The sequence below is a fragment of the Biomphalaria glabrata genome, chromosome 17 (assembly GCF_947242115.1).
Source record: "Biomphalaria glabrata chromosome 17, xgBioGlab47.1, whole genome shotgun sequence".
Taxonomy (NCBI): Eukaryota; Metazoa; Mollusca; class Gastropoda; family Planorbidae; genus Biomphalaria; species Biomphalaria glabrata.
Genome location: NC_074727.1, coordinates 17,063,102 through 17,080,601, shown reverse-complemented (window position 1 = coordinate 17,080,601; position 17,500 = coordinate 17,063,102). Strand labels below are relative to the sequence as shown.

At 32.5% G+C, this 17,500-nt stretch overlaps 2 protein-coding genes across 4 annotated transcripts; one reads left to right on the top strand and one right to left on the bottom strand.

Moving 5' to 3' along the window:
* Positions 1-12,663, top strand: LOC106074709 (enoyl-CoA hydratase domain-containing protein 3, mitochondrial-like). Of its 3 annotated transcripts, none has more exons than XM_056014972.1 (10): positions 1-153; positions 2,276-2,400; positions 2,554-2,683; positions 3,349-3,420; positions 5,098-5,131; positions 6,243-6,327; positions 7,110-7,219; positions 8,305-8,363; positions 8,805-8,911; positions 9,380-12,663. In XM_056014972.1, the coding sequence occupies exons 1-10, from the start codon at positions 88-90 to the stop codon at positions 9,477-9,479; spliced, it is 888 nt and encodes a 295-aa protein (XP_055870947.1). In that variant the 5' UTR covers positions 1-87; the 3' UTR covers positions 9,480-12,663. The 3 variants fall into 3 exon arrangements, with proteins under 3 accessions (XP_055870947.1, XP_055870945.1, XP_055870946.1); XM_056014970.1 differs by having other exon boundaries at positions 3-162; XM_056014971.1 differs by having other exon boundaries at positions 6-156.
* Positions 12,661-17,489, bottom strand: LOC106074713 (uncharacterized). Its single transcript, XM_013235538.2, has 4 exons — positions 17,356-17,489; positions 14,984-15,680; positions 13,745-13,857; positions 12,661-12,814 (listed from the first exon to the last, which is right to left on the bottom strand). Exons 1-4 carry the CDS (start codon positions 17,419-17,421, stop codon positions 12,785-12,787), a joined length of 906 nt encoding a protein of 301 aa, XP_013090992.2. The 5' UTR covers positions 17,422-17,489; the 3' UTR covers positions 12,661-12,784.
* Positions 17,490-17,500: the final 11 nt, after the last annotated feature.

The window sequence follows — 17,500 nt, the reverse complement described above, 5'->3', positions numbered from 1 at the left end:
AATACTATAAAAATACATGCTTGTAAACAGTACTTTGACTACGGCGTACAAGAGTACAGTATACGAATTTCTAGTTTAACCTTATAGATGTCCTTCTATTGCAAACAAACAATGAATGTCCTGGGACCTTTAAAATATGCTTTCAGGATTTCGGTAGTAAGAGTAGGTAGATTTAGTAAACTAGATCTAGTCTAGAGTAGAGTCTACAATCTAGATTCTAGATTCTATTATAGATCTAATACTAATCTATATATAGAGTCTAGAATAGATAGTAAGTACTAATCTAAATCTTATCTTAGAGTCGTCTTAGACAAATGATCTAGATCTAGAATTAGATCTAAATCTAAGTCTAGATTCCAGAGAACTATTATTCTAGTTCTATTACTAGATCTACTATTAATATTAGTAATTAGACTTACTTTACTCACTTACTTCACTTAGGATTTATAAGGGTATTAGTTTACGTGACTAGATGGAATAGAAACGCTAAATCAGGTTTCTCTTAGATTACTTAGCTCTAATTAGTTAGATCTATATTTTATGAATATGAGTAGGCTATACTGGATAGGATGATCCGTTTTTAGGCTTTTAGCTTACATATTTTAATGTACGTCTCTAGACTATTTGTTTACCCACTACTTTACTAGATTTAGTTATGTCTACTTACTTAATTTACTAGATCTGGTAGTACTCATTACTCAGTAGATTCAGATTTCTGGTAACGACGTAACGTCTACAATACTCTAGAACTATCTATTATAATATATATAGATCTACTAATCCATATTTATATATATATATATATATATATATATATATATATATATATATATATATATACAGATCTAATAATAAGTGATTACTTTTTTTTATATTGAATTAATAATAAAAATTCAATAATTTATGCTATAAAAGTAATATAGTGTTATATAATATAAATAAGTATATTATATATAGAATAGATCATGATCTATATTAAAGAATCTATATCAAGTAGACTATATCTAGATTCTAGATCTATGAGTATAGGCCTGTCTAAAATCTAAGTAAATTGAAAGTTCTATTCTTTATTTTTTTTTACTCATAAATAGTCAGTGACGGTCATTAGTCTTAGTAGTCATTAACTCAGCAAATTCAGTTGCTTCTACTGACACTGATCTAGATCTAGATTTGCATCTTCACTAAGACCCCTGCCATTTTTCTTTTCTATACCAGGCTAACTCTGCGGGACACGCCATTTATGTAACGACCCCTTGAGGAACAGCGTCTGGAATGTGACAAGGTTGTGGGAGCTTTTTTACAACTCCGCACACTGCAATGAGGATGCTCTTGCACCCCCTTTGGCACCCCCACGGGAGTCTTGTTTTGCTCTCTTTAGCCTAATCGTTTCCTCTAACGATCGTTTCCACCCGGGCGCCACTATGAGGCAGGGTAGCATGCCCGGGATCTAGCGCCTTTATTCACTGCAGTATTCAGTATACTTTTGTAAGGTCTAATTCGAAATAAAAAAAAAAAAAAGAACACAGTATAAGTATTTAGAACAGCAAGAAGACAGGCAGAACATTTATGGTCAGTTTTTGATTCAGAACTGTGATTAATGTGTTTGTGAGGGAGAGAATTTTTAACATGTTGCATAAATTGTTTCTTAAATTACACACCCAAGGAAAGCATTTTGTCATTCTTATATCCCTTGCCCTAGCATCTATAGAGAAGTGTTCTAAGTCAGTAAGGGCTTTGTCATTCTCATCCCATGCATAACTCCTATAAAAGAGGTGTGGTAAAACAAGAAAAAGGGATATGAAAACTATTTGTTAGTATAAAATGGAATAAAACCCTGCCCGCCGTTATCCTCCCCATTCTGCTGGGGAGTTGGGCTCAGATGCAATAGTCTTCAAATTGTTTGTAAAAAAAAAATTGTTTTACATGTTTTGGATGTTAGCCTACTTCTAAGTCCAAATCTCTAGCAGGACGACAGGGATGGGAGCAATCAGGATTTGAACTCAGGACCACTGATAAGTCTGAACGACAGTCCAATGCGCAAACCGCATGACTAGGTGAACATCCGGAGCATGTAAAACAAATCCAATAGTTTCCATTGCGAAACAGAATCAATGCCCAGAAAGGAAGCAGCAATGGTACATGGTAGTTTGGTAGTGAAGTATTAATAAAACAACAAAAAAAGTTTTTCCGTTAACTCTGTATACAAAAATTGTTCTACATTTATTTTTGTGAAAGATTAAAAGTTGTTTCAGTTTTGCATTTCAAATGTCTTTAGCCACAGATATTTAGATCATTGAGCACAACCCTGAAAAGAAAAGATCAGCCAACAGATAATTCTTTAACAATCAAAAGTCAAGAAGGAGGCATACGTACTATATGTTTAAATGATCCTAAAAAAAGGTTAATTTAATTTTACAATTTTTTTTTGTAATACTTCATTTTTGTAATTCTACATTACTTTAACACTTCTTACTTTAAGAAAATAAATTTAATTATGTGTGTATGTATACATATATATTAATTATACATATTTTTTTGTAAATTTACTTTCAGAAATGCATTGTCTTTGGCTATGCTCCAATCTTTGTATGAGGATCTTAAAAATGATGAGGATAACCTCAGAGTTATTATTATTAAAGCCACTGGTCCTGTGTTTAGTTCTGGACATGACTTAAAGGAACTGGTTGGTGATTGCTTAGAAAAAGTTTTTTATACCTTTCTTTCAGATTTTCACATAAAGATTAATTGATATACATTGATAGGGTAGAACACAATGGTTGTTAAGGATTCAGTGAGTTATCTCTTCTCCTAAAAGAATCTTTCTCCAGAGATTTAACCTCTATACATAAAAAAGGAGCCATATTATAAATTCTTTGCGCTCAATCTATTTTTGTCTATAATTTCCAGGGACATCTTGACATATATGGCAGATGTCGCAACCTATTTTTACAAAGCTTATATCAACTCACTCTGTCTGTCTGTTTGACCGTCTGTCTCGCCAAAAGTTTGTACAAATTATTTCTCTGATCAAGCTGAAATTTTTCACAATTATTTCTTTTACCTTACAACACAAGAATCAATAAAAACAATTAACCAATTAGTTAATTAACTATTGGTAATAAATTATTGTGTTTCTCAAACAAGGGTAAGAAATATTAATTGACTGAAGTGGTGTTATAAGCTGAATTAGTCCCCTTTATATTAGGCTGTCTCTGAGGCTTAGTGAACACAAACATGAAATAGAAACAATAGATAACTATACAATCTTTCATGTTCATAGACTTTTCCCTAGCAGAGTGGTTATCACATTGGCTATTACTATTGTAATATGTTTTTTCTTTTTCCTAGACTGCTGAAAAAGGATCAGAGTTTCATGAGAAAGTTTTCTCAACTTGTACAGAAGTTATGAATTTGATTCAGGTAAAAGTGAACTGTTATGTTTAAATAAAAGTTTGGTTAAGAAATGGGGTGTCTTTTTTTTTTAATGAGAAGTTTGTCTAAAACTCTAAATCAACTTGATAATTATAATCATTTAATTTGTATAGTGCTGTTAAAATGACATAATGTAGGCTCTAGGTGTGTTGAGAACATAATAAATAAAAAAATCAGTAAAAAATCAAAATAAATTAGTTTTGAACTGGTAGGTCTTAATGTTCTTGAATGTAGCGAAGTATGTGACTTGTGCTAGCTCTGTGGGAAGTGACCCAAACCTTTGTTACATGTACAGAAAAGGCCAGCAAAAGTACGTTTTTAGCTAACAAAACAGTACAACTGAGAGACATGACAGCATTGAATTGAGTTGCCAGAAGTAAGACCTCTGAGGGGATTGAGGAATCAATCAGCTGTGAGTTAACATCAAAGAAGTGGTGTGAAATGACGGTTGGCTGTATGACACTACTGAGTGGATATGTATGCACAATGAATAGCACTGGGCTTGGAACAGATCCTTGTGGTACTTACAACTTTAACATAAAGCTTGGTGAGATTTTTCCACAACACTTTGGGTGCATTTGGTCAGGTAGGAGAAACCATAATTGGCAGAGAATCTGATCATCATTTTCTCATAGTCTAGGTCCTAGGATGACTTGTTCTGTCTCTGTGCTACGGCACTTCTTATTCACATATAACAGTGACAGTGCCACATGGGACATAATCTGCCAAAAAATTTGTTAGGAAGGGAAGATTTATCATCTGTTTCATGACTTTAGTACTAAGGGTGCTGTGACAGTTCACATAACCAAATCCCTCCATTTTTCCTGGTTAACAGCTTTTCTTAGCAAGATCTGAAGAGAGAGGCCAGTCCATTCTTTTACATTGCCTAGTTTTTCTTTGAACAACCCTTTCTTTGTGCTCCCTCCACAGTACCTTGAAGGAGGATTTTAGATGGTGAGTCATGCCTTAGAATAGGACCAAACCAGCTCAGCTTTTGTCTCTTCACAGTATTGAGGAGTTCCACCTTTTTGCCAGCCTGTGTGTTGACTTGTAACTGTGCAAACTCATTTGTCTTCTTTTCCTGGTATCTGATACCCAACATTTTGTTTAGCATTTACTCTCAAAAGCTGAATTTTTCTTTCAGCCTCAGCAATCAGTGTCCAACTTTCACTACCATATAGAAAGTACAGAGACACTAATGAAGAATACAGCTTTAACTTTACTTGGATGTAGATTATACTCTTCCAGATTTTCCACAGTTTGCTCATGGTAGCAGATGCCAAGCTTAGGCGGGTTTTTATCTCTTTTATTGATCTTCCATCTTTTACTATGTTTGACCCAAGAAATTTAAAGGAGTCAACTTCTTTTAATGTTTGGCCATTAGATACTTACTAATAATTCACACATCAGGTTTTCACCATTTGTTTTGTAACCAGAACATATTTTCTTGTTTGATGCATGTCTAATGGCCACCATGTTATGATTGTTTCATTTCTTTCAATATAATTTTGAAGAAATTGGTTTATTTTCAAAGTAATGCTTTTTTTTGTGTATTATGTTGAAACTTAAAACAACTTACTCATTTAGAAAGTTTTTTTTATTTATAACAGAGAGGAAATTTTTATTTACTATTTCATAACACAATTCTTATGTGTTAATCTTTAGGATCTACCAGTCCCTGTGATTGCTCAGGTCAATGGTAAGTTTTGTTATTCATTACCAAAAATTTCTCTTAACAAATGAATACAAATAGAAATGAGTGCATTGTCAATAGGAATATTTATTTAATTCTGAGTTGTAAAGTGTTTGGCTTCCTAATTGGGTCATGAGTCCAGATCCTGGCAAAAACTGGGATATCAAACTTAAGGACTCTCAGGACAACCATGAACCCAGGGCCGGTCCTACAGATTGCGGGCCTATGTGAAACGGATTGCGCGGGGCCTATTCTGGGTTGTGATAAGGATAATAAGTAAAAATTAAGATTTTGTATTAGAAAATAAATTCATCTTTGCATTTTATTCATACTTTACTAAGTACAAAATCACTGACAAATTAGCTTTACGAGCCATCTACAGTAGATAGTAGTTTTTCAACAAAAAGCTGATAAACATTCAGATCTGCCATATAGATTTACTTTCGACTAGCAAAATATTGCTTTTTTTTTTTAAAAATTTTTTTAAGAGGTCGAGATAAATTTCCATCTATATTTGTATGCCAGTGACTATTAAAGTAAATTAAGAATTTGAACTTTTTGTTTTGGTTAAAATTCATATTATTATTACATTTTTATTGAATGAAAGCTGACAATGCCGTTTTTTTTAATTGCTAGTAGGATTGGCGTTTCCCATATTGAATGACACCCAGAAATGATAATTTTGTCTGTTTTTCAGGAGACTTTCATGACTTTTTACATATATTTTACAATTTCAGGAGAATTCCAGAAACCCTTTAATATTAAGTTAAAATGGTTTATTTTAATAATTTACACTTAGAATTCGGACAGGGCCTATGAAAGTGCTGGGCCCACTGCCGCTGCATAGGTTGCAGTGGCCTAAGACTGGCCCTGCATGAACTTACCCTTCTCAAATGGATGCCAGACATTAGTTTGAAAAAGTAAAGACAGTTGGGTATTTTGCTGCCCTCCTGACATCCTGCTTAACAATAGGTCATTAAAACAGATGACCATTACATCATATGCCCTATAGACCACGAGGTCTTAAAGGGGAACTTTACTCTTTACTTCAATAATTGTAATACTTTATTTTATTGTCATGGACTTAATGTTCCATATTCATTTTAAAATATTGTAGGTCTTGCCACAGCTGCTGGATGTCAACTGGTTGCTGCATGTGATTTAGCTGTCGCCTCCCAGTCTTCTAAGTTTGCTACACCAGGGTAAATTAATTGTCTGAATTGTGAGAGGTGGAGGGATGTGTCATTTAAATTCTGCTTAGAAGCTTGTTCTTATATTTGATAAAAAAAAAAGATAAAAATGTTGACATTGTATATGTGTGTGTAAATGGAGTTTACTTTCCACTGTAGTATGTTACTTATGTGATGTGAGAGTGTTATGTGAACCTAGCCTATAGTGTTGGAGTGCTTATTGTGTTTTTCTAGTTTATTATAACTAACAATAATGTTAGTACAGTTATTATTTACTATGTGACCCTTCACCTTTGATTTTCCCTAAATATTTGTCATATACCTGTGAGAAGAACTTAGAGCTTAGCCTTCGCCTGAACTATTAAGCCTCAGTTTCATAATGAAGTGCTTGACTGTCAGCAGTAGCGGCTCTAAGGGGTGGCATGTGGGGCTTTGCAATCACTATCAGTTCTCATTAAATAGGACTTATTACTCAATATTTGGAAACCTTCCAGGCAACTATGATACCAGTTACAATGCAACCTCTTAACATGACAATTTTTGGTTTCAAATGAATCAAATACCGTTCAGTTTCTGTCGATTCTATGAGGCTATCATTGTTTAACAGTTCACTTTAGCAACAATAAAAACAACTAGCCAGATGAGCCTGTTAGCCTGTTGTGGTACGGTATATTTAGGATCAGGGCCCCGCTTCTGACACTCCCCCAGGGCCCTGCATTCTGCTGAGGCCACCTCTGACTGTCAGGCAACATCAGCTCTATTTTTACAATAATTATATATTTTTTTCTCATCAGTGTCAATGTTGGATTGTTTTGCACTACCCCTGGTGTAGCGTTAAGCAGATCAGTTTGCAGTAAGGTGGCCTTAGAGATGCTGTTAACTGGGAATCCTATTTCAGCTACAGGTAAATTCTTTCTAACTAAAACACAAACTGTTTTTTTTTTTTTTTATTTTTTTTCCCCCAAGTCTCAAACAAACTCAATATGTTCAAAAAATCTTTAGATTGGTGCCTTTTTATAGAATGGGAGGTGCAGAGGCAGATTGGTAAAGTGCTTGGCTTTTGAACTGGAGGTCCTGGGTTTGAATCTTGGTGAAGACTGGGATTTTGAATTTCCGGTACTTTATGGCACCTCTGAGTCCACCAAGCTCTAATGGGAACCTGACATTAGTTGGGGAAAAGTAAATGCAGTTCGTTGTTGTGCTGGTTAAATGACACCCTCGCTAACTGTGGGCCACAGAAATAGATGACCTTTACACCATCTGCCCTATAGATCGCAAGGTCTGAAAGGGGAAGTTTACTTTTTTTTTATAGAATATATTATTAATTATGACCTCCAATATTGTCACAATACCCTCATGACCTAATGATGAAGATGAACCACAAATTGATTTTTTTTACTTAGAGAGTGTGCAACAGGACACATATATAATAATTTCAAGTTTCTTGAAACTAGAGTGCTTGGATTGTTGAGTGGAAATTAATTGAAGGCACAGTTTGTCACTATCACTTGAGTTTCATTTTTGTGATTGCTGTTAATCTAGCAGAAGACATTTGTTGAATAGTCTAACATCACTGTAGTACATACAATGTCAAGCATCAGTACTGGGTAAAATTTTGGGATTACCATAAACAGAGGTAAAAGCATGGTGCTCAAGATAAAGGCGACCATCAACACACCCATTACTGTCCAAGGCGAGGCACTGAAGGAGGTGGAAAGCTTCATTATCTCTTGGAACAAGATACCAAGCAGACACAGGGACAACTAGGGATACTCACCCAGAACCGAGATTCCTGGAGGAAGCTGGTAGATGGCCTATGCTCCAGATCAGACCACAGACGTAGAGAGAAGATGAGATAAAAATTTTGGGAAAGATTCTTGCGTACATTTATTCATACTGATACCCCAAAAAACCCCACACAAATTAAATAAATAAATTGTAGCTTTACATTAGCAGTTGAACCATGAATTTTTAAATTTTTTTTTACAGAAGCTTTATTACATGGTCTGATTAGCAAGGTCGTTCCTGATGACCAAGTAGAAACAGAAGTAAGTAGTTTCTCATTCTAGCACAATTGCATCACTTAATTATTAGTATCTTGATAATCAAGGCAAACTTGATTAATTGACTCTGTAGAGAGGGTGATGGAAGATATTTTTCTGAACTTGTAGCTATACCTAGTAACACAAATTGAGAGGACAAAAAGGAGTAAACCTTTATGTTGTTAAGGTTACTGCACACTGCAGGTTTGAAAGAAAGTCCTTAAGGAATTAAACCAGTCTTAACTAGCTGTTACAAAAAGTTATTTCCTTTTGCAGCTCTTTTTAGTTGGTTTTGTGTTTTACATTACCAATAACTCTTCCCTATCTAAATGACAAATTATTTTCTCCCTTTTTTTTTCTCTAATTCTTTGAATTATTCTTTTTTATAATGTTTTTTTTATAAAAAAAAATACAAAAAGACATTTTTAGTTGTTTTTTTTTTTGTAGACATTGAAGCTAGCCAACAGAATTTGTGAAACAAGTAAAGAAGTTGTGGCCTTAGGGAAAAAAGCTTTCTATACACAGATATTAAAAGATACAAAAAATGCATACAGGTGAGCATAAAGCTCTGAATTGGAAGGGCATGATGTGGATTTGTCCTTCAAATCTGGATTAATAATCTGTACTCCAGATAATTCCATGAGTCCACCTAAGTCTAAAAAATACCTAACATATTTTGTTTTTGTGTTAGATGCAGAAATAATTTTACCTCTTACTATACATCTATATATCAAGATCAATATATATTTTGGATATTTAGAAATGAAGATTATTACGTTCTAACCCAAAGCTCCTGCAGGACAAGGGAATGGAAACTGGCAGATTTTGAACTCGGGACCATCGTGACAAGAGTCAGAAGGGCATACCACACCACCAGGCATCCATCTTCATCATAACCATGACATGTCTTTTGGATCTTGAAGCAAAACCTACTATTTTTTGCATTGCATTATAATGATATGCACTTATTTTGTTTATCTTATACCTTACATAAGCAGAAACATTTTGCTTGTGTTTTACAGATATGCTGAGAGCGTCATGGTCAGTAATTTAACACTTAAAGATGGAAATGAGGGAATCAAAGCTTTTATTGAAAAACGGAAACCTTCCTGGAAGAATTAGCAGACTTGCATGAGTTTGACATCAAAACCTATACAGTTTACATCATTCAAGAATTTTTAAAAAGACAAAATTGAAAAACGAAATCTGAATTTTCAGCCTCAAATCAGTATTTTTATGTATAAAATCCATATAAATGTGTAACATTTTGACAATGTGAGTTATTGTTATTGCTAAAGAAGAGTGAGTTATGTATATATTCTGGTGTTTGTCTGATCAATGATCATAATTGTTGATTCGTTAGAAGATTTGAGGCAGATATTATTTTTGATCCTTTTGATTGGCTACTTGCTGATTGTTTTCTCTCTCTTTGTCTGTTTGCTATAACAATTTTTTTCTTGGTAAGTGCCAAAAACCTTGTGTTCTTTTAAATCTCTTAAATCAGTTTCTAAAGTAGATCTACAGTGTGTCAGGGTACATAGCTAGTAGGAATAGAAAATAATTTTAATTTTATTATGTTATGATCTTGATCTCATTTGTCCTTTGACTTTTGTCATAGGGGTGATGTGATAGTTTGCATAACCAAATCCTTTCACTTTTCCCGGTCAGCAGCTGTTCTTAGCAGGATATCAAGAGAGAGACTGCTCCTATCTTTTACATTATCAAGACAGTTTTTCTTTGGATGACCCTTTCTTCATGCTCCCTCCACTGTACTGTATAGCTCAGCTTTCGTGTCTTCAAAGTATTGCAGAGTTACTCCTTCTTTATCAGCCAGAGTGTTGACGTGTTAAAGTACAAACTCATTTGTCTTCTTTTCCTGGTTTCTGATACCCAGCATTTTTCTGTAGGATTTACTTTCAAAGGCTTGAATTCTTTCAGCCTCAGCATTCAGTGTCCAAGTTAAACTAAATAGGAGTGTATAATCTTGAACCAAAAAAAAGAAGTGGTTACGTTTAGATAAGAATAGACAATGATTTAGGTTAAATTAGATGAATTAGTTACACCAAACACTGGATGGTAAATGGAAAACAATATTTTTTCTCATTTGAGAAAAGAAACAATGTTCAAGAAGGTTATTGGTCATCCAGTAGCTGTTTGAGCTCCTAGCAGTGAAACTTCTTGGATTGAATCACAACAGCTACAAGATGTCTGGTCTTGAGACTAGCTGAAAAAATACTTATACATCTTTTATGTTGTGATTCATTAAAACTTAAACATGTATTGAGAGTGTATTTAGTGTTTTTTTTCCTCACTCCTTATTTTAGCACCTAGATTACTGTTTCTAAATTAAAACATTTTTGGGGGGATAACTAGACATTATAAATATAGTTCTTATAGATAGTTTTATAATATGTTGTGGTATTATACAACAAATATCAAAATGTGCAGTTTGTTCAAGATTTACCTCCAGTCACTCCATCATTAGTATGCTCCCTTGCATTTTAACTTGGTATATTTCAATTTCCTTCTCTTATTCAGTGTAATTGTTATTGTCTCTTAGTTCAAAGAATTTAACATTTCTATTTAGTGTCACATTGACTTTAATTGTTAAGTATGGATTCTTTTAGTGTCACATTCAATTATTTGTTCACTTTTTTAGAAATCCATAAGATTTGTGTTATGCTGCTTATAGGTAAACATCTAAGCTTTTCAAGCCAGGTGTTTGCAGTTTGCTTTATTCTTTGTTTGTGAACAAGAAATATTTGTTATGTTCCTTATTTCATCTTAAAGTTTTACCATTCCTCTCACACAATTGTGCTTCTGTTTTTAATTCTGCACCAAATGTTGTTTTGATAGGCACCGGTATTATTAACAAATAGTATACAAATGTTTGGTTACATGAATTTTATTTTGTTGAATTGAGTTTTTAAGATTCTTCAAAGTGCTTTCCAAAAATGTGCTTTCAATTGGACACTTTTAAGCTTATAGTGTTAGTACTGAAAACAACACTGTCTTTAAAATAACTGTGACCGGGTCAGTATATTTTTGATACAAAATCTACACAGCCTGATTTTCTTTAAAGTCTAAGGTTTTGAGGTCCCATAGAATTACATCCTTATATCAGAGGTGGGACCAATCAGTTTTCCTTACATCTTTCAACGATTGACTGAAAAGTATATCCGGCTACTTTTCTCTGAAAAGTATATCTGGCTAGTTTAAGAGTTTTGTGATGGAGGTGTCATGCATAATAAAAGACGGGGAGCTATTACTGTTCACAGTTACTGAATCCATTAACAAAGATGATTTTTATGTAAATTACTTTTCTGTTATTTATCCTACAGATGGTTGTTTCATATTTGTGATAGTTTTATTGTAATAATTAAAGATAAAAACTCTTGTGACATTTGATGTTTCTAACATTTCTGGAAAATGTTGAAAGAGAAATTTGTCATCATGTTTTGTGCCTTAGCTATTAAGCCACTGTTTCAGCACATATCTTTATAGACATTAATGTGGTGGACATGGTGAATGTTATAAAATGTTCATGAGATATTCATGTTATAATTGAATAAAAAAGATTAGATTATAATTTTTAATGTTGCCTAAAATTGAATTTCTAAGTACCTTCAAAAAGGTTTTTAAACACACATATGTTTAAACATAAGCAGGTTTTTCTCTGTCTGTTACACTTGATCTTATCTAGTTGTGCTAATGATGCATTTTATTAAATTTTGCACATTTCAAAAAAGGGAGATAAAAAATACCAACTCACTAAAGTTAAATTGAGTTTTCATTCAAACACAGACGCCCTGAACTAAAATATTAACATGATTGTTACACATTTGTACAAAGAAATGCACCTAAATAAATTTGATTTTTGTTTGTTTCAGATTTAAACAGTTCTATTCATACTTGTTACATTACAATTTCATTCTCTCTTGAAAGAGATAGGCAAAATAAAGTGCTGCTTTGAGACCTTGCGATCTATGGCCAGATAATGTAAAGCTCATCATTCCTATGGCCAACAGTCAGCACAACCATGAACTTCCTTTACTTTTCCCAACGTTTGTCAGGTTCTCTTCAGAGTTGGGTGGACTCAGGGGTGTCTAAAAATCCTAAACTTTAAAATCCAAATCTTCAACGAGATTTGAACCCAATACCCCTAAGTTTGGAAGCCAAGCACTTTACCACTCAGCCAATACATCCATCATCTTGAAAGAGATACCTGAAAATATTTTCATTATTTAATTTTTAATGTGTAATTTATGTGTTTTATTGATAAAAATAATAAAGAAAAAGCAAATTACTCTTTTTATATAGTTTAATACATTAATTATTGAATTTTTACATCTTTATATCAAGTGGTAATTATTTATCACAGATGGCTGCCTTCTAAAACATTTCTATTGTAGATGTTTCTTCAAGGTTTATTGCATTCCTTGTTTCAACTGGAGATACTGGAAAAATGTAAAAAAAAAATTTAAAAGTATGCAATTACAATAGCATGACAGGTCAACATTAGCATACATTATCAAGTATGTACAAGGGCACACAAGGTCATTGATATTGTTGTATAAGGGATACAAAATGATAGAGCTACACTATTTAGAAAGTCAATTAGGAGACATGAGTCAGGTACTAATAAATAGGTTTTACTGTATACTGCCAATGTCACTTTCCAAAATTCAAAATAAAAAAAAATGTACTTCTCAACCTTTACCATGTCTTGAGGGCCATGCTAAACAGAAGATTTAAGTAAGTGGTGAATAATAGTTCCTGTTGTTTCAATAAATGAGCATACATAGAAAAAAAAAAGAATGCAAACCATTAGCAGCCAAAAACCTGATTGTTAGAAGACAAAAAAAAAATTATGACAAGATTATTTCTTCAATCAGTACCAGAGTTTAAATTAATCAGGGTATTCAGTATAAAAATACAGTCAGGTTTATGGGTTTCATTGGTTCCTGAGTTTTTTGATTTCCCAGACAATTTCTGATGTCATGCTGTTTTTAGCAAAAACCTTATACAAATTATATTATATTTTCCTTATCACCATTAAATAATGTCATATTAACAGAAAGTTAGAACACTATCAGTACTTAAACATTTATGAGGGGAACTGAATCAATTTTTTTTTAAAGAATCAGCAGTTCAGTATAAGTTTCTCGATAATTTTTATTATTATTTTTATTAAAAAAACAACAGAATATAAATTTATTTTTTTGAACATAATTACTAGTTGTTTTTTTTCTTCAAATCTGAGTATATTAACCAAGAAATTAAATTGCCACTTTTGACAATAACAATCAGCTCATCATCAGTTGGTTAAAAGTGTGCACTCAAACAGGTCAAGGAAATATTTACAAAGTGAAGCTTTGGCTATTTACATTTTTTCTGCTGTTGATAGCTTGCTGTACCCACAATAACTCCATAGCCATTGTTCTCTTAAGTTGCAGAAGTTGGTCTTTGTCATCAGGAAGGTCGCTGATCATTGTCTCCCCTTAAATAAAATTTCAAAGAGATAGTGATGGCAGTTAGGGATATTTTCAAGAAAAAACAATAAACTTATATAATAATGAAAGAAACAATTAATGAAATTAATATTACTAAATAGATTTAGAGTATTAATTGAAGTTGACAGTTTAAAGTTCAAAACACATGACCATCCAGTTTTCAGAGTTTAATATAGATATACACAGAATCATTTTCTTTTGAATGATTAAAATAAGGAAGTAACACCTGTATCATATAAGATAAGATAAGGTGAACTGATGTGAAAAATTAGATGTTTTTGTAAGAAAAACTGCGAAAAGAAAGATCAATGTTTATGTCTTTATTCATCTCTCTTTCTTATCAAATTTATCTAGGATATATTAAAGTTACAATTATATTTTAAAATTTAGAAGTTTAAAAATTATAGCTCTAAGTAAGTAATTCAAGCCCTACAGTAAAACAAACTAATGATGAGAATTGGAACATGTGACTATATCCAGATGACACTAGGATTAAAAAGTCATCATAAAACACCTGATTCAACATAATTTCTTCCTTATATAGTTTTCTTCTATGGGGGTGATTTAGGGCCAGTACATGATACAAATAAATGATACTAGAATGAGTTGGAAATATACAAAGAGGACAGCAAAAACAAAAAAACAAAGCATGAAAAGATATTAAATGATCTACGCTCCATCCAGGAGTTGAAGATGAGTAGACAAGATTTGTTTTTATATGGTTCTAGTAGATACAACTCAGGTTTGCTAAAATGTTGTCAATGTACTTTCCAGATTGTCTATAAAATATTACTAATAAAAATATAAAAGGAACACACTGTTTAGTTCTATTCTTAAATTAGTCAACATTCTTTTTTTTTGTGGACACCTCTGAGTCCACCCAGTTCTAATGGGTACCTGAAGGGGAAAGTAAACGAGATAATTTGTTGAGCTGGACTCATGACACCCTTATTAACAATAGATGAGCTTTACATCATCGACCATAGATCCCAAGGTCTAAAAGAAGTACTTTTTACTATTCCTTAGTTAAAAAAAAGGCCACTTTTTTATTACAATGAAGGAACAAGAAAGAAATTTTCTATTTCAAAGATTAACAGTAATAAACAAACTTACCAATGTTTTTGCTTTGCACAGTCTGATCAAAATATTGAATGGATTTATCCATAACATTAGCATTTTCAGAAGGTGAATCAAATTTATAAACAGTGTTTAAAGTACCAGTAGCCTCATCATTGTCAGGTTTAAATGGCACAGAGCTTTCTGAAGAACATTGTTCTGGTATTGAAGAGTGTGAGTTAATTTCTGTTTCCTTTAAGAGTTTATGAACATCTGGCTCAGCACTTTTATCAATTGAAGAATTACAACCAGCATCGCTCAAAGACCTGTTTGATCTTTTACTTTTCATACTGATTTCTGATTTCTCAGCCTCGTGCGAGGCATTTGTTTCATAAACAACCAAATCGGAAGGGATCATTTCTGTCTGTACCAGAGTTGAAACAAGGCTTACTTTATTTAAAAAATTATCTTGATTACTGAATGGAAGATCTGTTCTTGCTGTTTGTTGTTCACTAGTTAAGATAAATAAACTTGGGCTGTTTTTGGAAGAATGAGATGTGGCAGAAGAAGAAGAATCTTTTGCTCGAGATAAAGATGTTGATGAGGTATTCGTTTTTCTGACAGATGGATAGGTCGGAGTGTCCCTGTGCCAAATGACTTCAACTTCTGGGCCATCTAGTCCAAGGACTAAATCTTTATATGACTGTTTTATCTCCATAACAAGTTTTTTTACCAGCCATCTACGAACACATGACTGAAAAATATATAAAATGTTTATAAATTAATTTTCATTCTTTCTTTTTTTTTTAATTCTGAGACATAAAAAAATATTAAAATGATATATTCTCTTGATTATTTATTTACCATCTTTTCATTATTCAAAACAGATGAAGCATAAATTAAAATAACAAAGACAGAACAGAAACCTCCTGAGATACCTCCCTCCCCACCACAGATCCACAAAACAATTATTGGATCAGAGTGCATGAAAGATGCACTGTACAAAAGTAATTTAAAATAAAGAAATTTATTTGAAATGTCAGTGTCAGCATATGTCACATGTGAGTTGATGTGAGGATAGACTTATTGACCTGAAAAGCAATGGTCCCGCCATTTAAAGTTATGCTGAATGACCATGGATGGGTGATTAGGTCGAATCATTCATTTAAGTGAATTGCAATCATTCCAATCATTAATTCAATTTAATGAATCATTATATTTTTCAAATTTTCTTTTAGATCTTTTTATATTTTTTTTTGGCAAAGCTGCTGATTAAAATCAAATTAGATTATCCAGATCTATGTTTTTCCATGAAATATTGTATCCTGATTGATTTAAGGTTACCAGACAACTCCAAACCCAAAGGAAGTCAAGCCTTACAAAGGAAGAAAAAATAAAGAGAAAACTTAAAAAGTCTTAAAATTCTATCAATAAAACATACAGTAAATCAAAAGTTGAAAAAGAACTGATATTTTAAGTATAATTTTTTTTTAGATGAAGCAACATTTTTCTTCAGATTGTTTTTGTAATTTGAGATAAAAATGCTTCTCACTGTGTCAATGGAGAGCCTTTTTCTCTCTTTTGTCCAATTATCTAGTTTTTCTTTTTTATCAATAAAAATTCACTGATCTTGGTGAGCTCTTGAGTAACATCTTTTACATAAATAGCCTTGATTTTGAACATATAAGAGCACCACTGTTAATATTGGAGGTTATAAGTGTTATCTTTTTTCCTTATATTTATGTAATTTCAAGGTCTATGCACAACAGGAACTAAACATCTTTTATAACCATATTCAGTATATATTCTTATAGGTATAGGCCTACTGGTATAGTATGCCTGGAAATACAACTCCTACATAATTTTTAAGTGAGCTTGTGTTTTTAGACAGAAGATATGAAAGATTGAATTCCATCAATCATTGTATGGATGATTGTTGTCAAAGTCAAAGAATGGGTAATTCTGATTGCAGTTTAAAAATATATAGTTTACAGACAAAAGTTCAAAGGAGTAAAAAGACAGTCAGTATTAGTCTTATCTTATTAAAACTTATTTTATAATCATAAATCGTAATGGTTAATAACTTAATAGATTTATCATTTTGATTAACTTTAGAAGTAAGTTAAGTAACTGCTGTTTCCCTCCTCCCCTGTTAGTAGACGTAGTAGTAGTCTAGTAGACTTACTTAACTTACTAGTTACTTCAGTTCACTAAGACTGAAGATTACATTATTTGATTATTATGATTTATACTACTACTAAATTATTATTATTATAAAATGTCAATACTCAGTGATCCTGATTACAGACATTAGGCCTACTCTACATTTTAGGCCAACCGTCTAATGCTTACCGAATGGAGGACACGACCTCAAACATCTGGTAACCCTAGGTTAATTTAATTAATTACGTATGCATTATTTACATTACCTGAATTTTAATTATTTTGTTCACTGAATTATTGTCACAATCAAGAATGGTCTCATACGACGCCATTTTATAACAATCTATTGTCGCTATAACGCTAAATTCAACCCACTTTATTATGGTCCAAAGAAAATATAAAAACGATAAC